This window comes from Hemicordylus capensis, chromosome 6 (genome assembly GCF_027244095.1).
Source record: "Hemicordylus capensis ecotype Gifberg chromosome 6, rHemCap1.1.pri, whole genome shotgun sequence".
In the NCBI taxonomy this organism is placed as follows: domain Eukaryota; kingdom Metazoa; phylum Chordata; class Lepidosauria; order Squamata; family Cordylidae; genus Hemicordylus; species Hemicordylus capensis.
The window spans coordinates 91,419,080-91,445,299 of NC_069662.1; the positions used below are offsets into that span (position 1 = coordinate 91,419,080).

At 42.8% G+C, this 26,220-nt stretch overlaps 1 protein-coding gene across 3 annotated transcripts in view; it reads right to left on the reverse strand.

Annotated features, from left to right (window-relative positions):
• The window catches only part of BMPER (BMP binding endothelial regulator), a 297,532-nt gene that overhangs the window by 120,835 nt on the left and 150,477 nt on the right, over positions 1 to 26,220 (reverse strand). For all 3 annotated transcript variants that reach the window (XM_053264967.1, XM_053264966.1, XM_053264968.1), the window contains 4 exons: positions 22,007 to 22,106; positions 18,836 to 18,945; positions 15,635 to 15,775; positions 10,499 to 10,603 (listed from right to left, as the gene is read on the reverse strand). In XM_053264967.1, the coding sequence (XP_053120942.1) occupies positions 10,499 to 10,603; positions 15,635 to 15,775; positions 18,836 to 18,945; positions 22,007 to 22,106 (456 nt within the window). The remainder of the gene's footprint in view (positions 1 to 10,498; positions 10,604 to 15,634; positions 15,776 to 18,835; positions 18,946 to 22,006; positions 22,107 to 26,220) is intronic.

A 26,220-nucleotide genomic window follows, 5' to 3' on the forward strand; every position in this document is an offset into this window, starting at 1 on the left:
AGTGGCGGTCTTGCCCCCAATTTGTAGTCCAGCTCTCCCCGGGGAAAAGGGGTCATTCTGAGGCCTGTTTTCCCTGCAGTACAGGCCTCAAAATGGCACTCAAATCTATTTGGATTGAATTGGGGGCGATTGTCTTCAGCCCCAAATCGGGCCCTTTATTTTGAGGCTGATTCGATTCGAGGTCGAATAACTGGATTGCCCCTGATTCAACCCAAATTGATTCAAGATTGAATTGAATTGCACATCCCTACTTTAAATATCTCACTTCTAACAGGATGCACTCTCCTTATATTAGTTATATGTGGGGGCTCCCACATGGCTATAATTGATTATAAGCCAGACCAACTTCCGCGCTGGAGCCCAGTCACTGTCTTGGAAGTTGAAGCTTTGGTTAAAAAATGTAAGACGGGTAAGGATTCTGGAATCGACTGTATCACAATTGAAATTATTTGCAACAACCTTGATTGGTGGGATCCTCTTCTTGCTTCCTTATTTACGTTCATAGATGCGACTGCAAAAATGCCTGAGGATTGGGGTGTCTCGATAATAGTCCCAATTTACATGAAAGGATCAAGGGAGAATCCTAATAACTATCACCCGATTAGTCTTCTTAGCATTATCAGTAAACTCTATGCTAGACACCTCCTGGGGAAATTACAGGAATGGCTGGATACTCAGGATATCTTATCTGCTGAGTAAGCGGGATTTCGAGAAGGATATTCGACAACACAGCAAGTATTTATTTTACAATACTTAGCTGAGAAATATTCCTCCTCGCCTAAGTCCTCCCTGTATGCTGCATTTATAGATTTTAAAACCGCTTTCAATTCTATTTCCAGAGATAGAGTTTGGACGAAGTTAAAGGAAGCATCAATAGATTCACATTTACTTTTATTAATCTACAATCTTCATCAGAACACCCCCTCAGAGTGCGGTGTACTAGGAAAGGGCATCTCTCGGCTAAGATACCTACTTATAGAGGAGTACGACAAGGTTGTATTATTGCCCCTGTTTTATTCAATTTTTATATAAATTCAATAGTTTTTCATCTGAATGACCTTGCTCTTCATCCCCCTAAACTTGCGAATAGGCATGTTTCGTTATTGCTTTATGCTGACAATATTGTCCTATTATCTCAAACCAAGATAGGGTTAAGCCGTGCCTTAACTTCCTTGAGTTCTTATACTGTGAAGGAGGCCTTGGAGGTAAACTATACCAAGACTAAGGTGATGGTTTTAGCAAAACGCCCCCAAACCCATAAATGGACATAACATTGAGCAGGTCAAAGTTTTCAAGTATTTAGAGGTTGTATTTCACGCCAGTGGATCCTGGAAAGCTCATCTTAGCTTTGTTTCTCACAGTGCCCAATAGACAGCAAATGTGATTAAATCTTTTTACTTCTTGAGAGGTGTCCCAGCGGCTGTCAAATTATTGAAGGCTAAAATATACCCTCAGATTCTTTATGGTGCACAAATTGGGCCTTTTGATAATTTTACAACCTTAGAAGCAGTCCAAAACAAATTCTTAAGGGCCATCCTTCAAGCCCCCAGAGGCACAGCTAATGTGGCTCTCCGTAGAGAGGTTGGGGTTACCACCTTGAAAATGAAAGCCTGGTTTTGTATAATCAAACTCTGGCTGCATTTGGTTTTCTTCCCAGTCAGTTTAGCACCTTTAGTATTAATTGACAGTTTTATATCTAAATGGGAAATAGCTCTAAAAATGAAATTGCATCAACTGGGCACATCCCAAGAAAATCTTATAGGGAGGGGTTTAGACCAGGCGATATGTTTTGTTAGGCAACAACTATTGGATATAAATCTGCAGGAGGAGTGTGCTCGACTACCAAGGGGAATCTATATAGGCCCTCAAAACTTCAGCCACAAACCGGCTAAATACTTGGACCATATGTTTTTACCTAAGTTTAGGAGAGCACTGACCCTTGCTCATTTGAACGCCCTTCTCTCTGCACTCCTAGATGAGAAATATAAACGAGTTCCATATACACTGTGTCGTTGCCCTTGTGGCTCAGGGGACATAGAGTCAGTTCTTCATGTTATTTTGTATTGTCAATTTTATAGGGATGCTCGTATTAAGTTTATTGCTCCTCTCTTAAAGAACCATCCTGGCCATACAGATCAATTTTACTTGGATTTTTTACTGTCAAATTTTAAACTTCTTACTTCTATAAATGTGGCCAAGTTCTGTTTTGTTGCATCCAAACTTCGTAGAGCTTGTATTAGCAATTTGAATATTTTGTAAATTATAATTGTATTATTTTAAAAGTTAAGTTCATCCAAGGACTGTAATAATTTACTTACGTACTAGTTATATTTGGAATACTAGATTTTTTTTAAAAGACAAAATAGTGGAACAGATGGAACTCAAACCTGGATGAGATCTTGCACACTTTTACAGAAACCAGTAGATCATCACAAAGAATGAGTTATCTCTAATAGTATTTTGCTTTTGTCCTTTAGGTTTTATAGTCAAGGTCTAAAGATTGTCTTTTGACATTTTTCTAAATATTGCCAATGTAAAAAAACACGATTTACTTCAACTTTTTCCTTCCACAGAAGCTTTAAGGCGAGAACAACAGCCGATACCGCTGCAGTAAGATATAAAAAGTAAATATGGTGGCCAGGGAACTGAAAATGTTGCATAGGCACAATGTGCCATAGTTATCACGTGTTTGATTTTAACTTCTGGAATTTCCTGATGGTGCTTTAATACAACATCCAGTGGCATTTTCCCATAAAAAGTAAAGTTAAAGGAAAAGAAATAAGCACCAATGTTTGAATAAACACCAGTGTTTGAACAAAAGTGCTACAAGAAATTCCCTGCATTAATAAGCAGCTGTAGAACTTTGTGGTGAGGGAGCTATTCAGGCCTTTGCCCAATACTTCAAGAAGGTTAAAGTGGTTGGTTTGTGTTATGTGCATGTGTGAAGCAGCTGAACAAATGGTCCATGGCCAAGTCCCATCCACGTTGCCTACAGGCTCTAATCTGGCAAAATAAACTAACCTAGCTCCTTCAGTAAGTTACCTTAGAGTAAAAACAGTACTCTATTGCAGCAGTTCCATTGCATGTTTGAGGATAGAATAAATTTTCCAGCACTCCAGGCTCAGTGGACAGTCAAATGCTGTTTTAATCTTATTTGAATCTGTAAATGATTCCTATATTTCAAATAAAGACATGGTTCAAATCTTCATTTAATAAGCTGCAGAGGCCAAACCTTCATTACAAATTCTGGCAGCAACAGCAGTGGCTAAAATTAAGGAACATATGGTATTTGGTTTTTGGAATCCTCAGTCAAATCCTTTTTTTAAAAAAAGCTTAACTAATTTCATTCAAATTAGAGACTTCTGGCCAGGATTCAAAGAGCTACTTTAGGCATGCCCAAGGGCTTAGGTGGGCCCAATGAGGATTCCCAACCCTCCCCCCGCCCCACCACCACCACACACACAATTTTTTCTTTATGTAACAGGTCTCTTTATACTGCTTTTCAAATTTCCCCATGTGAGTGAGAAACAAAAGGCCCAAGCCCCTTTGGGCACATAGCTGTGCTGTTCTCTGGATCTCAGCCTGAGAATCTAATTTAAAAGTTAATTTTGGAAGGTCAGTGATGGCTGGTTGACTGAAACTTGTGGAGAAATTCAGGCACCCTCCACAGGACAGTTATTCCTATTGCTTAAAAGAGTCTAATTTCTTTTTTAGAGACAGGTAGGAGTTAATCTCTTTCTGGAAGCCTCACTCTGAGAGCTAGCCATATAAACACTCCGTAAACTAGCTATTCAGATTGTCGCTCCAAGTGGTGTGGAAGGCTCATTGCTTTTACCATCTCCCTATTTCACTGGATTCCTGAGACCCAGATATGTGAGAAAATGTCCTCCCACACTTGGCAGGACAACACAGAAAACCAGTTTACCAAGTGATAGATCATCCATAGTCACCCCTAATGTGTTGAGCTCATGAGCTGTGGTTACCCAATAGTGATGAAAATACCTTCCACATATGGCTCTTCTATTTTACCACTTCACTTATAAATAAGGAAATAATTAACTTTTTCCAAGGCTCTGCCCTAGCGCTGAGGGCAATTTCTGGGGCAGACTCTTGACAAAGCCTGCTTCATAGTAAGCCTGTGCCTTTAGAGCCAGTGTGGTGTAGTGGCTAGAGACTAACAGTCTTAGGGCAAGGAGACCTGGCTTCAAAGCCTCATTCAGGGTTGTTTTGCAGATCAAAGAGAGGGCAATGGACACTGGCCAACATCCAGAGCAATGAACCACATGTGGAACAAGCAAAGTTACATTAGCACAAAAGGATGGCTTACCTGCGCTAAAAAATAGGGATTTGCAGAATTGTACTGCAGCACTTTTGTGCAAAGGTTCCCTTAAAAGAAATGGGGTGTGCAACAACTGCAGAACTTTAGTCTGGAATGGAGGCTCCAGAGGTAGTGCAATTAGCTAGCACACAATAGCTTTGCACAAACGCAACATCCTCCTGTGTGCAGTCCGTTGCTCTGGCTGTCAACCACTGCTTAGAACTCCTTGGAGGATGGATGAGGTTTTAAAAATGTAATGTGAAAGTAATGCCTAGCAAGCAAGTAGGGTGTATAAAGAGGACTTTGGCCCTGTCCATCCAATAATGATAGCCCTTCACAATCTGCTCTCTTAGCAAGTCAAGCCTATGTGCTGTCATTTTGCTCTGAGTTACTCATAATATGTTTACTCCCTGATATAGCATCTACTGCAGGGGTGCACAACATATGGCCTGTGGGCCAGATCCGGCTGGCAAGCATGTTTTTCTTGGCAACTCCCATGGGCCGGCAGCAGGAGCAGTGGCACACTGGTACTGTGTTGGCAGAGGCACCGCCACTCACCTCCCCCAGCTCCTGAGCCCTCCATGTGGCTTGCTTTCTCCCTGCTTACTTCCCCTGGCTCCAGAGCCCCTTGGCTGCTGTCGGGGCTGAGAACGTCCTGCAAATGAGGGCACACAACATGCTCCCTGAAAGAGATACAGGGCACATGTGCGTCCTCATTCTCAGCATGCTCCCAGCCGTCAATGGAGGAGGAGCTCCCAACCCCAATGGAGGTTAAGGGCCTGGGAGCCCGGGCTCCCAGACCCTCCACTTCCATTGCAGCCAGGAGCGTGCTAGGAATGAGGACATGCATGCACTCTGAATCTCCTTCAGGGCACATGAACGCCCTCATTTCCAGGAAGCTCCTGGCCCCAACAGTAGCCAAGGGGCCCGGGATCCAGGAAGAAAGTGAGCCACGTGGAGGGCTCAGGAGCCGGGGGAAGCAAGCGGCGGTGCCTCTGCCGCTACTGCAGTATTGCACCATCTCGCCATCCCTCCTGCTGCTGCCCACAGTAGTTGGGTTGCGGCGGTGGCTGAGCAGGTGGAAAGGAAGAGCAATGCATGTTATTGTTATGTATTTTGTACATATTGCATTGTATTTATGTATTTTATTAAAATGAATTTTAATTCAATTTATTTTAATTTGATTAATCTTGGCCTGCCAGAACTTCAAAAGTTTAATTTTAATTAATTTCATTTTATTTGAGTAAATTAATTAATTAATATTAAGTGTTTATTTTAATTTAATAATCGGTGACCTAAAAATTGGCCTCAGGCCCACACATGAAAAGTCATGGTTATTTTTGACCCACAGGGCATTTGAGTTGTGCACCTCTCATCTACTATAACAAACCACTTTCATATCCCTTTAATGGGAGCACCACAACCTACCTGCAATGCATCCCCTCCAACCATCTCCCAAACATTAATACTTAATTGGGCAAACAGCACTAGAATGGATGGGAGATACACAGCAGAATACCTCTTAAATGCATCAGAGAGTCATGCATCTCTGTTTTCACAAAAGGGCTGTAGTCATCATCTAGGTTTGAAGTGGCAGGAATTCAAGCAAAATTAGGGTCTGCAAGCCAACCTGCTAAGGCTGGTTACTTGAGCCACCTCGCTGGCAGGGGATCCTGTTTTTGTCTTGTAGAATAAGGAAGTCAATTATTACTAACATGTGCTGCTAAAGTTCATTAGCATTGAAGGTTCCCTTAGGAGTGGGCTAAGAGATGCAATTCCATTTTTGTCTATGAATATTTATAAGCAGACTGCATTTGAGAGTAAAGAATTTTGTAGGATCTTTTTCTTCCTGACTTTTTATAAGAGTTTCAGTTTTATATCCAAGGGGTCTCTCTCCCTCCCTCCCTCCCTGTTTTGAAGACAAAAGTAATTAGGAGCTTTTGCTGGTGTTCTGTTGTGCAATAGAAGCAGCTGCTGTTGTTTTGTGCCTCATTTGGCACTGGAGTAAGACCAGCAACTTTTCTTTTTTGTTTGTTTGTTTGTTTGTAAGAATAACAGATGTGTATAAAAATGTAATGCTGTCTGTGTTAGGCATGGGACAGCATGCCCTGAATAAATTTGAAACTCGCCTCACTTTCATAGATTCAAAATATATTCACAGAGTAGATCACTAAAAATACTGTAATGCCAGACAATCTAAATTTAGAGCTGCCTCTGAAATCCATAAAGCAGAGTCCTACAGACTGGATTTTGGAGTTCTGCTTTTGAGCTCCAGGCCCAGATGGGGCTGGAGAAAGGCTAAAAGTGGCTCATCCTTAAAACAACCACAACAACAACAACCATAAGCCCTTCACACACCAGATGACATTACTGGACAGCCAATGGGGCCTAGAGGCTTCCACATCTTGTACACTATTTCTAATATGAATCTCCCCGACAAAAGGCATTCAAGGGAGGAGCATAGCAGTCGTGGAATCCTCCAGGCTTAGGGGTATTTGTGCATCCTACATACAACTTGCATTATGCATTACACATGTGAGAGAGCATCCAAGGGCTTGCTCAACCCCAGGGCTGTGCAACTTTGGCCCTTCAGCTATTATTGAACTATAATTCCCATCATCTTCATCCACAGTGGCCAATAGTCAGGAATGATGGGAGTTGTAGTCCAACATCTGCAGGAGGGCCAAAGTTGTGCAACTCAGTTAAACCCTAACCCCTTTCTCTCTTGGGTCTTCTACATGGCTTTCCTGCCTCCAGTAACAAGCACAAAGCAGGTTTGGGTGGAAGAGACGGTCCAATTAATGAGTGATAGACTCAAACGCCTCTAGGCCCTAATGCATCAAATAACTCAAAGATAGTAATGCTGTTGACTGGTGCGACCGATTCAGATTAATAACAAACTGTAACTATGTGAGGAAATATACCCATCTAGTAATATATGATGACTGTACACAGTGAATGAGCATGTTGTTTATCAACAAATTTTAAAGTATCACATTCTAAGCAAAGTTAAGACAGTTAACTCTGCTTCAATATTGGATAACATCCTTACACAGAAACATAGGAGGGTGTGTATGTGCCCTCATACCCCAACCTCCTGGTTGTGTGGCAGCACAGGCTACCGACAGCCCATGCTACCATAGAGGCTAGGGGAAGGAGTGTCATGACCTTTAGAATGGCCACAATGGACCACACAAGCAGGATGGTGCATTGTGGGATTCCTGGAGGCCGGGCATCTTCCCCTGGCCTCTCTCTCACTGCACCACTCTCAACAGTGGCGCTCCTGTGGGAGTGTGGGCACTCCTGTGGGAGTCTAAGCCCCGTGGGTCGTGTGAACAAACCTCCTGTAAGATAAATAATTGTGTAGCCATACAGGTATATTTTTGTCTTATCAGAACAATAATGCCTACTACTACTACTACGGATATTTATATACCGCTCTTCGACTAAAGTTATCAAAGCGGTTTAGATAGGAAAATACTTAAATAAGATGGTCACCTGTCCCTAAAGGGCTCACAATCTGTTTTAGAGTATTTTTTTCCACTTTCTTCTGATTTATTTTTCTACAAAGTGTTATGTAAAACTCAAAATCTCATCTTTTTATTTTATTTTATTGGTATTCAGAGGCCCCACACAATATGAGGGTCTAAGCTGCAGCTTATTTAGCTTGTGTTGGAATGATTCCAGCACTGAACACAGAATAAGAAAACAGATAGCTAGATAACTATGGACAAGTTCACATAAGAGGGGTCTGAAAACCAAGTCCTATGAGGAAGGTTGGGAGGGTACATTTAAGCAGAGAAGTCAAAGGGGAGATCTGATAACTATCTTCAAATATCTGGAGGGTTGTCTCACAGAAGGAGGAAAGGACTTGTTCTCTGTTGCTCCTGAGGGTAGGACTAGAAACAATGGATTGGAATACAATAAACATTAGGAAGAATTTCCTAACTGTAAGAGCTGTTCAACAGTGGAACAGTTTGCCTTGTGTAGTGGTGGGCTCTCCTTCACTGGAGGTTTTCAGACAGAGGCTAGACAACCATTTGTTAGGGATGATATAGCAATTAATTGCATTAAGAAGGGGGTTGGACCAGAAAACTTCAAAAGATACATTCCAACTCAAAAATTCTATTGTGCCATAGAATTACACTATTCTATTCTATAGAATCACATTATTCTATGATTAAAATAATTCTAATCATAGAATTACACTGTTGTATAATTTCCTCTGTGATTTCCATAAGCATCAGAGAACTTGCTTTTCCAAAAAGTCTAAAACGATCCTAATCCATTAGAAATCCATTACTTGCTTTTCAAACGATTTGCATTTCAGGGCCACATGCAGACAACTATATAAACTATTTTTTTCGTTTCTTCAAAGTAGAACCAGTTCACACATGTGGTAAAGTTGTGCCATCGAGTCCGTGTTGAGACCTGGCAACTACAGAGCCCTGTGGTTCTCTTTGGTAGAATACAGGAGGGGTTTACCATTGCCATCTCCCGTGCAGTATGAGATGATGCCTTTCAGCATCCTCCTATATCGCTGCTGCCCGATATAGGTGTTTCCCATAGTCTGAGAAACATACCAGCGGGGATTCGAACCAGCAACCTCTGGCTTGCTAATTAAGTCATTTCCCTCTGTACCATTAGGTGGCTTGGTCGTGACACCCAATTTACCACATGCAAATGTGCTTAGACTTATGTGTGTTTATCTTCACATAAGAGGGAGCATGTAACTAAGTGTGCACATGCACCAATAACCTATAGTGGTTACACCCATGACTGTGGGTCCTAAAAAATGAAGGGAACTGGCAGGTGGGACTTAATTACAATGCTGTTGTTTTTGTTGCTTTGCTGTTTTTAAGATGCATTATACAGCATTGTGATGGATAGATGGATAGACAGACAGACAGACAGACACACACACACATACACTATAGGTTCACACAAGGACAGACCAATCTACACAACAGATATGGATCCTGGAGAGATCCTTCACACAAATATAGACAGATCAATGCAAACCTGAGGCCATTAACTGCAATTCATTCAGCAACGTTGCCACATGTGAATGTAGGTGGCATTGGTCCTATATATTTTTATTTGTTTTTATTCTGTGAAAGTGTTTTGTTTTTTATATTTTTATATTGTACAGGCAAACCTTGTTACCCAAGGATGCATGTGCGGATTTTTGTATCTGTAGTCGGGGAACTGACACCCAACCTTGGGATACGTGAAAAAGAGCGGGGACAGGTTAAATCTACATATCTACCGGTCAGGGGGTGGCCAGAAATTACCTTGGAGGTCATTTCCAGCTGCCATTTTGTGCATGGGAGCCATTTTATGGGTTGTTCAGTTTTTAAAAACCCATTCTCCAATGAAAAACCGTCGAATAATGGCAAAGTCTGGATTTCTGTAGGGTATTGCTGGAGGCCCACGGAGCATGGTAGGGCACTTTACTTTAAGCTACCCCCGCCCTTGATTTTTACAAGATTTTCATGCCTCCAGGAACTTAACCCATGCAACCCCATAGACTTTAATGACTCAATATTCATTTTTTCACTATCCATGGTGATAGTGGAGAATGGAACCTCTGTGAATACCAAGGTCCACCTGTAATTTGTATTATGTACACTGCTTAGATATGTACACATCAGGTGGTATATACGATAGATAGACAGATAGACAGACAGATACTGACAACATAAATATATTTTTCTTCCCTCACACTCTCCCCCACTAATCACAATAGCTCAATAACTTCAGGGCAATTAAGTTTCAGTAAAACCAATAGGGCAAACTTCCAAATAAGTGTACTCAGTCGGCTCCAAGCATTTTTAAAGGGATACTTATTAAATGAATTGGAATGCTTGTGAAGTAATACATCTCCTGAAGGCAAGCAAAAAATGAGATATGTATAGAAGAAAGAGGAGTGGCTGATGCATAAACAGGAAAAGTTACTTGAACACAGAAATGTTTGGAGGAAGCCGAAGGCTTCATGGCAAGAAGAAATAGCTAGGAAAGAGACAGGGCTACATTGCTCTGAATATTTCAGTCTGTCACAGAGCTCAGTCTCACAATGGTTCCCCAAGACTGCATGCGTCAAGTCTGCCAAGGTTTCTACTAAAAAGCTCTGCAAATTACTAAACAAGAGAAAGAAAACACACTCATTATAACACTCACATGAGGGCAGCTGGTGACTGGAATGCACTGCTTCTTGCGACATTCTGTCTTGCCTTTCACACAAGCACAGATGGTGCAGTTAACGGAGGACCACATCTCTCCATCCTGCAGGAGGGAGAACATGATACAGCCATCAGCTGGGGCAACAGAACGAAGCCATTCCAGTAATGCATCATCCTTTTATACAAGGGGAAAGCAACACTCTCCCTGCTGGAGTTATGTCATTGTTTAGTCTAAACTGATTATGAGGTGTTCACCTCCACCCAGTTGGATTAAGGATGGAAGCTCATCAGCAATAATTTTTCACTGTAATCCTTACAGATAGAGGCGTATTATTAATAAAGATCTGCTAGAATTTTCTGTTAAAAGCCTGATTAGTTGTATCGTCTCTTGAAATACATTCAGGTTGCAATTAGACAGTGTCAAGATTGTTTCATTCAGGATAACATAATTATAAAAATCTGATTCAATATGGCCATGTGATTGGCATGTTTAAGTTACCACACGTGAAACTATCTGATTAAGGATACAGAGAATTTATTTGCAGATGTGGCATCATTCTGTTTTAACCCAGAAACATACTTAATTATGAATTCAAATTCAGATTAGTTACAGTGCTAGGGCAGACATCTGATCTGCTAAACATCTGAAAATGCTTAGAGCAGATACAGAGCAAAAATTACCCAAATTCTAGCAGGTACAGATATATCTTGCTGTACCTACACCACCCCCTCCCCATTCCCTCCCAAATGCTCTATGACTCCTCTATGCCCAGGCTCATTCTTTATGGATTGCATGTGTCAAAAATGGTTCCTAAAGTATTCCATCTCACCAGTCTATAGTCCTGCAGTAGTTATTTTATAGCAGGCATATGGAAGCTTTTGATGTATTGAGGTTAAATGAAGGTGGGACAGATAGCAATACAACACAAATTAAATAGGAGGTGTTCTGGGTCTGTATGACTCAAAGTACAAGAAAGGTTGTTTATGCAGGAAAGTGGAAGTGAAGATTTGTCAATATATTCTTATTTATATTTTATAATGTATATATTTAAGAACGATCATGTCTTTCCTTTTGTTATTGTTTACTCCTTCTGAAACAATATGGCTTCTAGGGATGCGCACGTACCGGTTCGTTGGTCCTTTTACAGCCAATGAACCAGTTCGTTGGTTCGGCGTTCAGCCAGTTCTGCAGCAGGGGAAGGTTACCTTTAAGGAGCAGGAAGGGTGCCCATCCCCTCACCGTGTTTCCCCCGCCAGCACTGTTGCCAAAACCGGTACTGTGGGGCTGCTTAGTATCCCTCTGCACCGCCATTCAGCTTTGCTCCAGAAGTGGCCTGCGCATGTGTGTGATGCGCACACGCACACCAGCCGCTTCCGGTGTGATGCTGAACAGGGTTGCAAGCCCACAGCACCAGTGGGGGAAATGCGGCAGAGGGATGGGCACCCTCTCTGCTCCTTAAAGGTAACACACACACACATGCACACACCCGCTGCCGCTGCCGCTGCCGCCGCCGCCGCCGCCAAACCAGCCAAACGCCGGTTCGTGCACATCCCTAATGACTTCCACTCAGCTCTGATCAATTCCACACACAAACCTTATCTTGACAGAAGACACTACACTGTTGCTCATGAATAACTGAAGAGATACCTTGAGTTACTTCAAATGCAAACAAAACTTTATTCATACGAATTTTACACTTATCTATCCTAGCTTGCAACTCTCTGTTCCTCCATAATAGCTTCCTTCTCTTAAAGTGATAGTGCCACACTTTCACAAGCACAATATTTGTTTGCTATATTTATTTATTATATCTATAAATCAACTAACACGACTCTCAAGTCGTTAGTTTTTAAAACGGTTTTAACAAAAGGCCTGAGAAAACAGGTATGTCTTAAGCAATCCTTTGAAGGCAACCACAGATGGAAAAGCTCTTTGGAGCACATTCCAAAGCCCTGGGGCAGCCATAGAGAAGGCTTGATCCCACGTCGCCACCAAACATGACAGTGGTAGCTGTAACTGAACCTCCCCACATTATATCAGTAAGTGGCAGGGTTCATGACAGAGAAGGTACTCTCTTAAATACCTTGGACACAAGCTGTTAAGGACTTTATAGGTAATAGCACAGCACTTTGTATTTTGCTCAGGAACAAAACAGCAGCCAGTTGAATTTTTAAAAAAATCTGTGTTATATGGTCTCTTCAGATCACGCCAGAGACCAATCTGGCAGCTGCATTCTGCACCAACCGTAGTTTTTGGACTATGTACAAAGGCAGTCCTACACAGAACGTGTTACAGAAGTCTAGCCTGGAGGATACCAGCATATGTACCACTATTTTAAGGTTGTTTCCCTCTAGGATTAGGTGTAGTTGACATATCAGCCAAATCTGATAAAATGCACTCCTGGCTACCACCTCAACCTGAGAAACCAGGGAGAGCCTTGGGTCCAGGAGTGCTCCCAAACCATATACTGAAAGTTGTTCTTTCAGGTGGAGTGTAACCTGATCCAGAACAGGCAGGTCTAAACCATCTCCTGAGTCCTGACCCCCCCACTATCAGTTTCTTATCCCTCATCCAGCCTATTACCTCTTCCAAGCAAGCATTTTAGGGAAATTATGCCATTTCCTCGTGAATATGGTATGGAGAAATAGACTTGGGGTATCATCAGCATATTGGTAATACCCAGCACCAAATCTCCTAATGACCTCTTCCAGTGGTTTGATGTAAATGTTAAAAAGTATCAGAAGCAGTTATCTCAACAGTAGTCTCCACAACTATGATGGAACTCCATACAGTGGCTCTTACTTTGAAAAGCAACAGAGACACCAATAGACACCATCTGGAATCTGTCCATGAGATAGGAGCAAAATACTGTAAAACAGTGCCAACTTATCTCAACTCCCTGAGGCAATCCAGCAGGATACCATGCTCAATGGTATCAAAAGCCACTGAGAGATACTAAAGGGCCAACAGTGTCACACTCTCTCTGTCTATGCCTAACTGGAGATCATCCATTAGGCCAATCAAAGCAGTCTCAACCCCATAGCCTTCCCCAAAGCCCATTTGAAATGGGTCTAGATAATCAGTTTCTTCCAAGACTTCCTGGAGTCAAGATGCCACCACCCACTCAATCACCTTGATCTACCATGGGAGATTAGAGACAGGTCTACAATTGCCTTATTACTCGGGATACAATAGAGATTTCTTCAAGTATAATCTATTGAGAGCCTCCTTCAGGTAAGGAGGTATCGTGCTCTCCCTCAGAGAAGCATTCATAATATTGGCTCTCTCCAATAATGGAATTGCCAGATGAAAAGTTGGGCAAGGGTCAAGAGAACAGATGGCAGACACTAGGGATGTGCACAAACCGTGGTTCAAGCACTTTTTGGGAAACTGGCCCGGGAACTTTAAGAAACATGTTTTAGTGTTAGTGTACATATATGCACTGTCCATGCATGAGCCAATGCAACCTTTGGACTCACACACTCCCCCTTCACCTCCCTCCTTTTTATGGCAAAATCATGCCATTTGCTGCTTCTAGGTTCCCATCCTGCTGTTTGAACAGTTGGAAAGCACATCGTATTCTCTCAAATATAAAGATGACCCTTACAATCAGATAAGATCCTGAAACATGTTGAGAGACAGGCAGAGAGAGGAGACTGTGAAAGAGAAAGTGGCTCCCACAAATGTGATTTCATTTGGGGACTCTGGATGCCTTTCAGGTTCCTCTGTTTAGAATTTCAGCTTTGAAAACTGTGGCAATAAACTAAGCACAAGTGGACATCTGGTAAAATTAATAGCAGATCTGAACAGACAAAAGCAAGTTTTAAAGGCAAACAAAAAACCCACAAAATTATTTTCCACAAAATCCAAAGACACCTATGGAATTCTCATGATGTGAGAAATACTGACAACCATATAATTGAATTAGAAAACTATTGTTATGAATCGTACCATAATTGTGCATGTCCTAGCTGCTGTAAAAAGCAGTATACTGGACTAACCCATGATTTATGAAGACATACCTTTTTTAAAAAAAATAATTTAATTGCTTTGTTCCATGGAATAGCAGTCTGTGTGGCTATAACAGATCTGCAAGACTAGTTCTGCCCACCTCAGGGAGACTTTGGGCTTGTGCTTCTTACGATGCAACCCCCATCCCCGCAGATTTCAAACCTTTGAAACTGAGGGTATTTCGAAAGCAGTATGTGACAGGGGTGTTGTTCAAAGAAAGAAAGTCCAGCCTTCTGAGTGCATCTAAAGTAGCTCTTTGGATCCCAGCCAATATGATGATCACAAGAAAGCACTATATTTATCTATTTGAAGATTGTAAAGGATCGTTTGGGTGCATAACCTTTCTTCTGTGTTTTGAGTGCTAACTGAATTAAGAGTAGTTCCTCTCAATTTAATGTAAACAGGATTTCCAGGACCTACATACATTGCAGTTTTGTGCAAAGAAATTAATGGAAAGCAGCACTGGCTGGGTAAATACCGTGTGCATAAGGGATTTAACTTTTCATCTGATCCCAGGATCTCTTCATGCACAGATGGTCCACACAGAGACAGAAATCAGTTCCAACAGAGAGTTGTGCAGGGAGGGAAACCCAGCACCACTTGAAAAAACAAACAGACGCCCAATAAAATGGGAAGCATTTTGAAGGGAATCCCCAGTGACCTTGGGTAGGAGGAGGGCAGGAGAGGATTAGGACTGCACAGCTTCCCGATCCATGAAGTGTTGTCTGTACTTATAGCTGTGTACTGAATTATGTTCAGAAAAGCAAATTAAGCTTATGGCTCACTTGTGGGGGCGGGTGGAGGTTTCCTTTTGGCTGTACTACTGTCTGCAGGCCACAGAGAAAATACCTTTCCATGGCTATCAATTTGCAAGGGAAACTGAATTGCATCATTATAATGCATTTTATAGCATGGGGCAGCAACTCAGCTGTCTGCCTAGGGAGAAAGGAATCGGTGTACAGGACTGTAGAATTCACTAATCTGACTATTTTGTCCACATACTTTCTGCAGGGGCCCTCTCTGCACTGCTAAAAAGTAAAACCACAGCTCTGAATTTATAGCAACCTGATGATAATTCAAGTGTTGCAATGGTACCCGCGAGGCACCTTTAAAGGCATTTACCCGGAAGACTTTGTTGCCAAACTTGCACACTTTTGCTTCCTCAGGAGACACATACGAGACACACTCCGTGCAGCACTGTTCATTGGCCTTAATGCAATCTCCAGGAGGTGAGCATTTCTTCTTACATACCACAGTGGAATCCTGCATGGAAGGAAGGAAGAAACAGACTGCAGATAGATTACGATTATGCTGTGCCCTCCTCAGTTAGCAACTACTGCATATTCTCAATGAATGCTAATTGACTCCACAATTACTTGGTTCCTTAAATGTTTCATAGATGCTTTCAGTGAAATAATATTGTGAGAAATGTTTCGCACTGCCTTGCATGCCCCATCTTTTGGCATTCATTTGCATTTCTGCTCATGTGCGAGCATGTCTGGTGTGCATAAGCACGGCATGCGCAAGCGCCCAGTGTGCGGATGCATGCCAGCTACTTCCAGCCATTTCCAGCCAGGGAGAGGATGGGGCAGCAGGGAGGCACGCTGCCTCCCCATGGGACTTTGCAAATACCAAGCACTGGCGGGGGGAAAGCAGAGGGAGGGGTAAGTACACCCTCCCCCATCCTTAAAATGTGCCCCCCCCTTGAACCACCCTCTCCTGGTTCCATGCGCATCCCTACCCCTTTTACGTGCTGTAACATGCAACACTACAGATCCACAGTGGATGGACTGTGCCCCCTTAGTGATCAAAGAGAACAAGCTCCTTTTTTTAATCACTGGCTTCTGTGTTGCCAGGAGTCCTTCTCTGGGCCCAATGCTTCTCTGGCTCCAGGAGTTGGGGGATCCTCAGGCAAGGCACTCTCAGTTGACCCCCTTAGCCTGGAAGAGGCAGGGTATGCAAACTAAGAATTCTCTCCATCACCTCTCTGGCCCTTTTAGATCCTCTGTGCAAAGTGAGCATGACAGCACTACAGGGGCACTGGTCATGGAGCCCCTGAAAATGCCTAACCTTGCCTCCTTCTGGACCTAGCCTTGGTACTTTTCTCTCAGTTAACAGCCACAGACAGTGGTCCAAATCTGGAACTACTTTAGAGGGGATTGTAGTGTGCTTCTAATGGTACAGTGGGGAAATGACTTGATTAGCAAGCCAGAAGTTGCTGGTTCGAATCCCCGCTGGTATGTTTCCCAGACAATGAGAAACACCTATATCAGGCATCAACAATATAGGAAGATGCTGAAAGGCATCATCTCATACTGTGTGGGAGATGGCAATGGTAAACCCCTCCTGTATTCTACCAAAGACAACCACAGGGCTCTGTGGTCGCCAGGAGTCGACACCGACTCGACGGCACAACTTTACATTTAGTGTGCTTCTAACAATGCACTGGAAAGGTAAGGCTAGTCTGGCAACAGGACAAGTGCCTCTAGTCCTGCCTTGCTGCCTGGGCCTCAAATGTAGGGGAGGGGGTTAGTCTCACCAAAATTCTTCCTCCTGCCAGACTGTTTGTCTTCCTTGAGTCTAGCCCCTCAGCAGATATCATCCTAGACTCTCCCTGGAACAGGTCTGCCTTATCCCCAGCCTCGCCCTGCTTAAATAAGGAGGAGCAGGCTGAGCATCCAGCCAGAGCACTGCCCTTCCTCCCCACCACGTTGAGTTCCCCCCATTGCTTTCCCTTTCTTCTGCCTGCAACTCCAATCCCTGCGTGTCCTCCCTTTGCCTCCTGCTCTCACACTCTCTTTCCCCTTCCTGTTGCTGCTGCCGGCTCTCTGGGCCCTCCAACATCAACCAATGATGTCATCAGACGTTACCGCCCCCCCATCCCGCTCTGCCTGCCAGCCCCTCCGATTGGAATCTTCTACTTTACCCACATTGAAAACCTCTGCCTCCTCTACTCCTGCTCAGGTGTCACCTGGGAGTTTGACCACCACCACAGAGACCCCTCCAGCCACCAAAGTGAGTGGTGAAGGGGTAGCGACCGGATAGGAGCTTTTTCTTTTTCAGCAGCATAAGTTGCACTTATGCCACTATCTCTTAAAGATCCATCTGTAAATTGCAACGCTCTGTAAGCATATCTGCCCTTTCTAGGTATATCTCAGAACTAATTATGCATGTTAATAATTTCCAGATTATACTTGCATCTTATGTTTTAGACAGTGAAGATCAAGAAGTAGCCTATAGTGTAAAAATAATTCCAGGTAAGAGAACTAGACTAATTCCTCCTTTCCATATCTGTATTTGGACCTTTACTATGAACAAATAAGTCCTAGGTACCCAATGACCACCCCCTGCTGCTTTCCTGGGTAATACTTCAGAGAAGACCTGTGTGACCTGAGACCCACCATGCCAAACACAGCCCGCCCGCTCATCAAGAGCTCAATAACCCTTCTGTGGGTGCTGACTATCTAGGACAGCAAAACTACAAGGGTTCATCTGATAGGCCACAATACACAGCTGGTTTGGTTCTGAAGGTAAAGACGTACTATAAGGACTCCACACTTATGCATGATGGTGCCAAAAAAATGAAGGCAATGAAGGTAAGAACACACACAGAAGTAATATGCATGGAGACTCAGACCAGGAAACATAGGAAGCTGCCATATGGTCCATCTAGCTCAGTATTATCTAATAGCAGCTCTCCAAGGTTTCAGGCAGAAGTCTCTTCCAACCCTAACTGGAGATGTCAGGGATTGAACCTGGGACCCTCTGCATGCAAAGCAGATGCTCTACCACTGAGTTATGGACCCATCCCCATTCCAGAGCCATGGCCAGGGACAGTGAATCCCTTCCCCTCTTGAACTGCACAATCGGATTCCAATTCTGACCCACACAGTCCTATTTTTCCCTATCACATAGGAAGCTGCCATAAACTGAGTCAGACCATTGGTCTAGCCAGCTCAGTATTGTCTACACAGACTGGCAGCAGCTTCTCGAAGGTTGGAGGTGGGAATCTCTCTCAGCCCTATCTTGGAGAAGCCAGGGAGGGAATTTCAAACTTTCTGCTCTTCCCAGAGCGGTTCCATCTCCTGAAGGGAATATCTTACAGTGCTCACACTTCAAGTCTTGCATTCATATGCAACCAGGGTAGACTCTGCTTAGCTAAGGAGACAAGTCATGCTTGCGACCACAAGACCAGCTCTCCTCTCACATGCAACTGCAAATCAGTGGAAGCAAGTGTTCTGGCATCCAAATGGCATTGCAATAGCTGCTGCACCATAAAAATGAAAAGAAAATGACATGAAGTATGGTTTATTACTGACTCACCCTGCATGTACACTTAGTACAATTGTCATACACAAAAGATGCCCCATTGTCATAAACATCACTGTGAAAGAGGCAGCTTCCAAATGGGAGATCAAACACTTTCCTCTGTCCTGGATAAACAAGAGAAACAGAATGTGATTGAAAAGAAGCTGTGTTGTCAACAAAAATAGCTATGCTTGCTGTCACAAGACCAAAGCTCATCTGCAGACTATTATTAGCTGCATTGTTCTGTTTTAATTTCTTTCTAATGGATATTTTAATAGACTGCAAAATAGGGAACTGTAAAATGACATTGGCTTGTCTATATCACAACCTGTGTAGCAGAGGGATCCTAAAGTAATTTAGAAGCATGTCATTACTGAGTCAGACCATTTGGCTATCTAGCCCAGTGCTGCCAGTTCTGATTGGCAGTGGCACTCTAAGGTGTCAGGTAGAGATTTTCCCTAGAGCTGCTACCTGAGATGATGCTTAACAGGAAAATCTAGGGGTTGAACTTGGGACTTCTGCATACCAAGCTTGTGCTCTTTTACTGAGCTAGAGCCCTTCCTCATAAAAACTAAATTTCAATATCCATATATGCTCTAACTGGAAATGTCTCACACAGGGGTCTCTCTGACCACTTTCAAAAGCTCCCCAAGAACAGAGGCTCTCTCCTTCTCTTCAGTGCCATGGAACATTAGAGTGTCAGACTAGGACCAGGGAGACCCAAGTTCAAATCCCCATTCAGCCATGAAACTCACTGGGTGACTCTGGGCCATCACTTATCTCTCAGTCTTACCTACCTCACAGGGCTGTTGTGAGGGTAAACATAAACACGTACACTGATCTTGGCTCCTTGGAGGAGAAGCAGGATATAAATGTAAAAATAAAATAAAATAAAATACCTTCAACATTTCCCAACCCTGAAAACAATGTGACATGCCTTGTAAGTGCAGAATTTTTGTGTACAGCACAGCCATTGCATGGACACTAGAGTTAATCTATATGAGCAAATAAGTCTTAAGAAGAGCATCCTGTCAGAGTTTAGCTTATCATGTGTTTGGACATTTTGGTTCAGAGACAGCATGACTTTAACAAAACTCATCTATTGTGGACAGCCGCTTGAATGATCCCCACCTGCACAATAAAAGAGAGTCGTACAACAAGCACATGTCTTTAAAATGGCTTAGTACATCCTGCAGAACAATCTCCTTGATGTAATGTTTTGAGTTAGAAAGCAGTAATCACTAAGTGATGATGTGCACCAGCCCAGAAGATAATTCAGTACAACTTTTATGGCATGCCAGCCAAGTCTTGCAGGATATGAAAAAGCCCAGTCAACGCCAAGACCGTCCTATGAAAATCAGTTCAAGATGTTCAGAAATCCCAAATGGGACAACATATCCTTTGCATTGCTGTGTATTGCATGAAGGCACATTATATTGGTCTGGTAAGGCTGGAAACTATATACGAGTTATCTAGCTCATTCACTAACAGCCTCCTGAGCTGCCATATCCTACAAAACATCAGTTATACCATGCCATCTCCCATTAAAGCTGCAGGTACATCTAGAAACAAGGCATTTTTGCCAGCCCAAGCAAATGCACTGCACAATCAACTTGTGGAATTATCTGCCACGAGATGTGGTGACAGCCAACAACCTGGATGGCTTTAAGAGGGGTTTGGACAACTTTATGGAGGAGAGGTCTATTATCAGCTACTAGTCAGAGGGCTACAGGCCACCTCCAGCCTCAGGCAGGATGCCTCTGAGTACCAGTTGCAGGGGAGTAACAGCAGGAGGGAGGGCATGCCCTCAACTCCTGCCTGTAGGCTTCCAGAGGCATCTGGTGGGCCACTGTGTGAAACAGGATGCTGGACTAGATGGGCCTTGGGCCTGATCGAGCAGGGCTGTTCTTATGTTCTTAATCCAAGCCATGTGCCTCTTCATCTCTTGCAATGTGGCAGGAGATGCTGGAGCATAGCTGTTGGATCTGGCAACTCCACCAGGGATCCTGGGGTGCTTCTCACAGTCAGCTACAATCTCACGCTTTAAAATAGTGCTTGGGTTGCTTGTGCAGACAGACTGGCTCCATCTAAAAAGGGTAAGGACCATGGAATTTGTAAAGATAAACACACGTGTTCTATGGGGACGAGGGCTTTTTCTTAAGACTGGGCTACGAACAAGCTAAAGCAGAGGATCCATGATTGGTTACCCTTGCAATAAAGCAGGGGTTTCCAACTTATGGTGCTCCAGATGTTGCTGAACTACAACTCCCATCCTTCCCAGTCACAACAAACTGTAGCTGGGGGTGATGGGAGTTGTAGTTCAGCAACATCTGGAGTACCACCAGTTGGGAATCCCTTCTCTAAAGCATAAGGCATATCCACACATTTCCCCCCTATATAGAGTTCAGAAAGTGTTGTGATTCTTTTGATAGAATATGCAATTCAGACTCTTACTACTCAGTATTCAGTTGATCAGACTTTACCACCCTCACTAGTTTTGTGTCTGATGTAGACGGTTTCACCTGGCTTCATAGCATTATGCAGTGTGCCTGCAATCTGAGTCTAGAGGAAAATCTAAGAAACTAGAAAATCTAAGAATCTAAGAAACTACTCTAGCTGGATTAGAGGCCTAGAAGCATGAACAAAACTTATAGCTGTCCTTCCTGCGAGGTGCTGAGAGCTCCCTCACAGTGCTCAGAGCCTACTGCTATAGACATCCTAATGTTCCCATTCTCAGGAAACATAATCCGATACTTTTAAAAGACACGAGTGCACTGTCAAGCATAACTCCTATATCCTAACATGCCAAAAAATACAACAAGGTGGTTCAGATGTCACATTCCCACTGGGAATGATGAGAGCAGTATCGCAACTGTGATTACACAATGCTTAATAGGCACGGAGCAGCCCCACCTCCGCAGTTGCATGGGGATGTTTTAGAGTGCATTGCAACAGCGTGGGTGTCTCTCTCATCCATCCATCCATCAACTTTTCTCTGCATGGTATGTCAGCCATTGTTTTCTGCAACTGGATTCTATCACTTTTTAACTTTCCTGACTATCGTATTTAGCTTTAATAATACAATACAACATACTGTATAACTCTGCATAAACTTCCCCCAAAGGCTGTCAAATGTCAGTGAGAAGCCTTAGTATATGCAATATACTTGTGAAAATGACCACTCACCCAAACATTTTGGGCAACACCACCCAGAAGGAGTGTGACTGAGATGCTGGGGACATGAAAGAATGGGGCACACTTCCCGTATGCACTGTGTCCTGCCACCCTAAAAGAAAACAGGAGCATTCAGAACACACACACATGCTCTAGTGACAAGTGCAGCATGCAGCATAGTTGAGCAATACTTCTTCAGACAGACTTTAATATTTTATGTTAACATATAATAAATGTATGCAGTACAGTTCTTAATATTTTCATGGCCATGTATAATCCGTATTAAAATAAAATACACCTGGACAAATACAAATTCTGCACCAATGAAAGCTGACTTCTCCAACCTGTAGAAATGATCCACATAACTTATCTCATTTTGCATAATGTATCCTAGTTTTGCTAGTCATGGCGAGGGGCAAGGTGCTTTGCAAAGCATCAAAGCCCTGTACCAATCCACTGAACATCTTATTCTTATCTGGCTTTTGAGGTTTTAGCAGGCATGGCCCACATGCTCATGTCTTTCACAAGAGCAAGAAAGCTGAATTCTTCACCCAATATCCCATTCTGCATTCTTGCAGAATTGTGGCAAGACACACAACATTGGATTCTCCATCATACTGAATGAATATTCTGGAATGGCTGAGAACTTTGCAGTCAGACTTTTGCATGTATATTAGTATGACTGCAGTTCTGTTCATTCCTTCAGGTACAAATGAGTGTGTTGAGCAGGACTGATGGGGTGGTGGCAGTAGCATCCACTGGCTCCACCCACCAACCTCCATGTGAGAGTTTGTACACATGTACCCAAACACATATCGGCATAAATGTAATCCAACGGCCTCCATTTTGCAGGGGCCTGGGTCACATATACAGGAGTCTGTGTGTGTAAACAGCACACTTGGATGCATGGAGGTAGGGTGCAGAGCTCAGGTGCGACCCTGATCAGTTCAGTCCATGTGCTCATTTGTACCCAAATATGTGAATAAGGCTAGAATCACTTCAGAATGCAAACGGGGACTCACACTGCTGCACAAATAAAGCTAGCATATCAGGATGAAGCCTACATCTGGATAGACGAGTTGTCAACAGGCAGAGAATATTTAACACAGGTGAGCATTCAAACATAAGTCCCAATCTGCATTCTGAAGGAATACCATCCAGAAAAGCTGTATCACCTTTTTTTTTAATGTATTGATCAGTGCTGTCAAGACTCCAAGGGCCAATTTCACACATACAGCAGCACCTGAGGTTGCTGCAAGCGGCCACACCCCCAGGAGCATGTAGGAGCCTTTCTTATGGTCTCAGCAATCACATATCAAGATTGTTTCTTATAAAGTTGTATCCTGAGTAGGTTGGGCAAGAAAGGATAGCAAACAAGAGTCTTGGGAATTCAGTTTAGCAGACTGTTTATCAAACAGCTCAAGGGATCTCAGATGCAAGCACTGTGCTGTTTGTTAAAAATTGGGTCCTAGTCCTTTCCTTTTGAAAAGGAAACAGCAGGGGGTACCTCCACTCACCTGGTGATAAAGGGACTATATTCGGTCTAAGGTTTAAGACTGTACAGATAGCCATTTAAATTTGTTTTTATGATTTTGTGAACTGCCTTTGGAGTACCACCTCATCTAAACAACTTAATATAAATTTAGATAGACAGACACATAATCAGACAGGCAGACAGGACAAAGAAGCTCCCATGATGCCTCTGCACCAGGCAATTACTCCTCTTAATACTTGCATTGTGTGGACGACAAAGAGCTTAAATCAAAGGCAAGAAATTCCATGTAAACAATAATGAAGCAGGCATAGTGGGAGGAGGATGAGAAAATAATTGTAACATGTAAGGCCTGATTTAGAGAAAGACAGCTTTAAAAAGAATAAAGAGCTAGCCTTAGAGTTATATGGTACAACACAGAATAAAGGTCTTGGGAATAAGAGGGAAAGGCTGAAGGTCAACCTGTAAGAGAAATATTGTTTTGGCCAACCCAGTCCTTTAAACGAAATATAATCAACATCCATATAGCAAAAAGAGGCCCTAGTTGGGGAACACGGTTCAGTTGCGGAGCATTGTATGTACAAAGAAAAGATTTCCTCTACCCAAGGAGATATTAGCCTAAATGAGTGAGTGAGTGCGTGTGTGTGTGTGTGTACGTACTAAAGAAGCAAGAAAAGAACTGATGAAGGTGGTGGAGAATACAGGGATAGAAATGAATGGGGAGTAGGGGAGAATGCACATAAACACCACTACCCTACTGCTAAAACCCTTCTGTATATAGCTTCCCATTCCCACTGTGTCCACTACAAAGGACTGCAATCAAATCATACTCTTTTTTAACCTTTGTCCCAAAAAATCTCATCTAAATTTCCTGCGCAGTTCATAATTTAAAGCAGCAGAAGCAGCCAGCAATAAACTCTGCAGTCCTAGATGCTGGATGAATGAAAGAATTGTGAGTTGTCCACAGCCACATGCATCCAGGATGCTGCTCTAAACTCTCTTAAGAGACAGCAAGCAATATAAAGCCAATCTTTCCAATGTGCGGAGGAGGAAGCTTTGATGTATGGGAAATAGACCAACATAGGTTACTCCTAATACAAAGCAATTAATGCGTTATCTCTACCACACACATACTGCAACAAGATTTTTAGTTACTGACATCTCTGAAAAGAATAAGGCCTTCTTTTCCCCCCTCCAGCTTGCTCCAAGGGGGCTGGGGAAACATCCTGAATGTACACAGCTTTCGGCTTGTGCTCATAATCCTTTCAACAAAGCATACTGGGATACAAAGTATATTGCAGTCTGAAACTGCTGCTCTGAATTATGAAATCAATTGGGAAATGCTGAAATGATTTTTTTCCACTTAGGCAGCTCAGAGAACAGATCTTTTGGGGAAATGTGCAGGTGCAGTATGAGAGAATTAAACCTATGGCTTTTTGGAAAATGGTGCAGTTGCTCCTTCTACCATGGGAGAAGTTTAAGAAAAGTGTCCATCCTCAAAAGATAAAGTAGTATTGCATGAGGAATGAAGTTATTGGAAGGAGACTTCTGGTGAAGTGAGAAGCACTTCTGATGGCTTAAGGAATGGGTTACAGAGAAATATTTAGGCAGTGAATCACAAACCAGTTACGCAGGTTCACTTGGGTCAAGGACTGGTCTACATATGCTGCAGAATGAGGTGGAAATGAGGTGGTAAAGGGAACTGCACCACTTTAGACAGCAGGTGGGGGATAATACTTTTGAATGCTTCCCTAAGTGAAAAACTAGCAAGTTAAAAAAAAAACCAACTAGCACAACAGAAACTAAGCTAGAGTCAACCCTTTCTCCCAATGTGCTAGTCATTTAAGATAGGGGAGTATTTTTTTTAAAAAAAATGTGATCTCCCCCACCTGCAGTCTGAAGCAGTACAGTCCATTCTACCACCTCAGCACTTTATCACGTCATTCTCACCTCATTTTGCTGCATCTGTAGACCAGGTATAAATGCACTAGATCGCAATGTTTTGCTCTCTGCCTGTAATGCTAAAATAATATATCCATCAAGCCCATGTAATACTGGTAGGGTTACCAAATGCAAAAGACAAAATGGCTCATCCTGTAATGTTAACAGAATTTTAGCAAACTCTAATCTTGGTTCCAGCAGTCTCTGCTTTCATAGCACAGTAAACTATGGTTGTTGTCAGTAACTATGATGATACCAGCTGAGATGTTAAAGCAAACCATATGTAATGCTAATCCAAAAACCTTCAGTTTAAGATTAGAGTTAAGATGCTTGACATTTTCACTTATACTTTTAAAAGAATGGAAATTTCAAGTTAAGGTGCTCATCTTAACTTCCGCACCATATAAGCTGTAAAGACTTTGTACAGTCTGGTATATGATGATGGCTTTAAAAATTAGGCTGCATGCACCCAGGCTTTGCCTTCGTCTTTCAGTTGGACATATCAGTTGGACAAGGGATATATCCAGGCAGGCATTTAACGGGTGCAGCTTCCCCAATCATTTCCTAGAGGTGCCTCTAATGAATTTCTATCTGATGCATCTCTGATCAAGGCAAAGTGGAAGCATGGAGACTCATTTCTAAAGCCACGATCATATATCAGACTGTACAAAATATTTACAACTTATACAGTACTGAAGTTAAGATGGGCACCTTAACCTGCAATTTCCATTCTTTTTAGAGCATGAGTGAAAATGTAAAACATTTTAAATCTCATCTTAAACCAAAGGTTTTT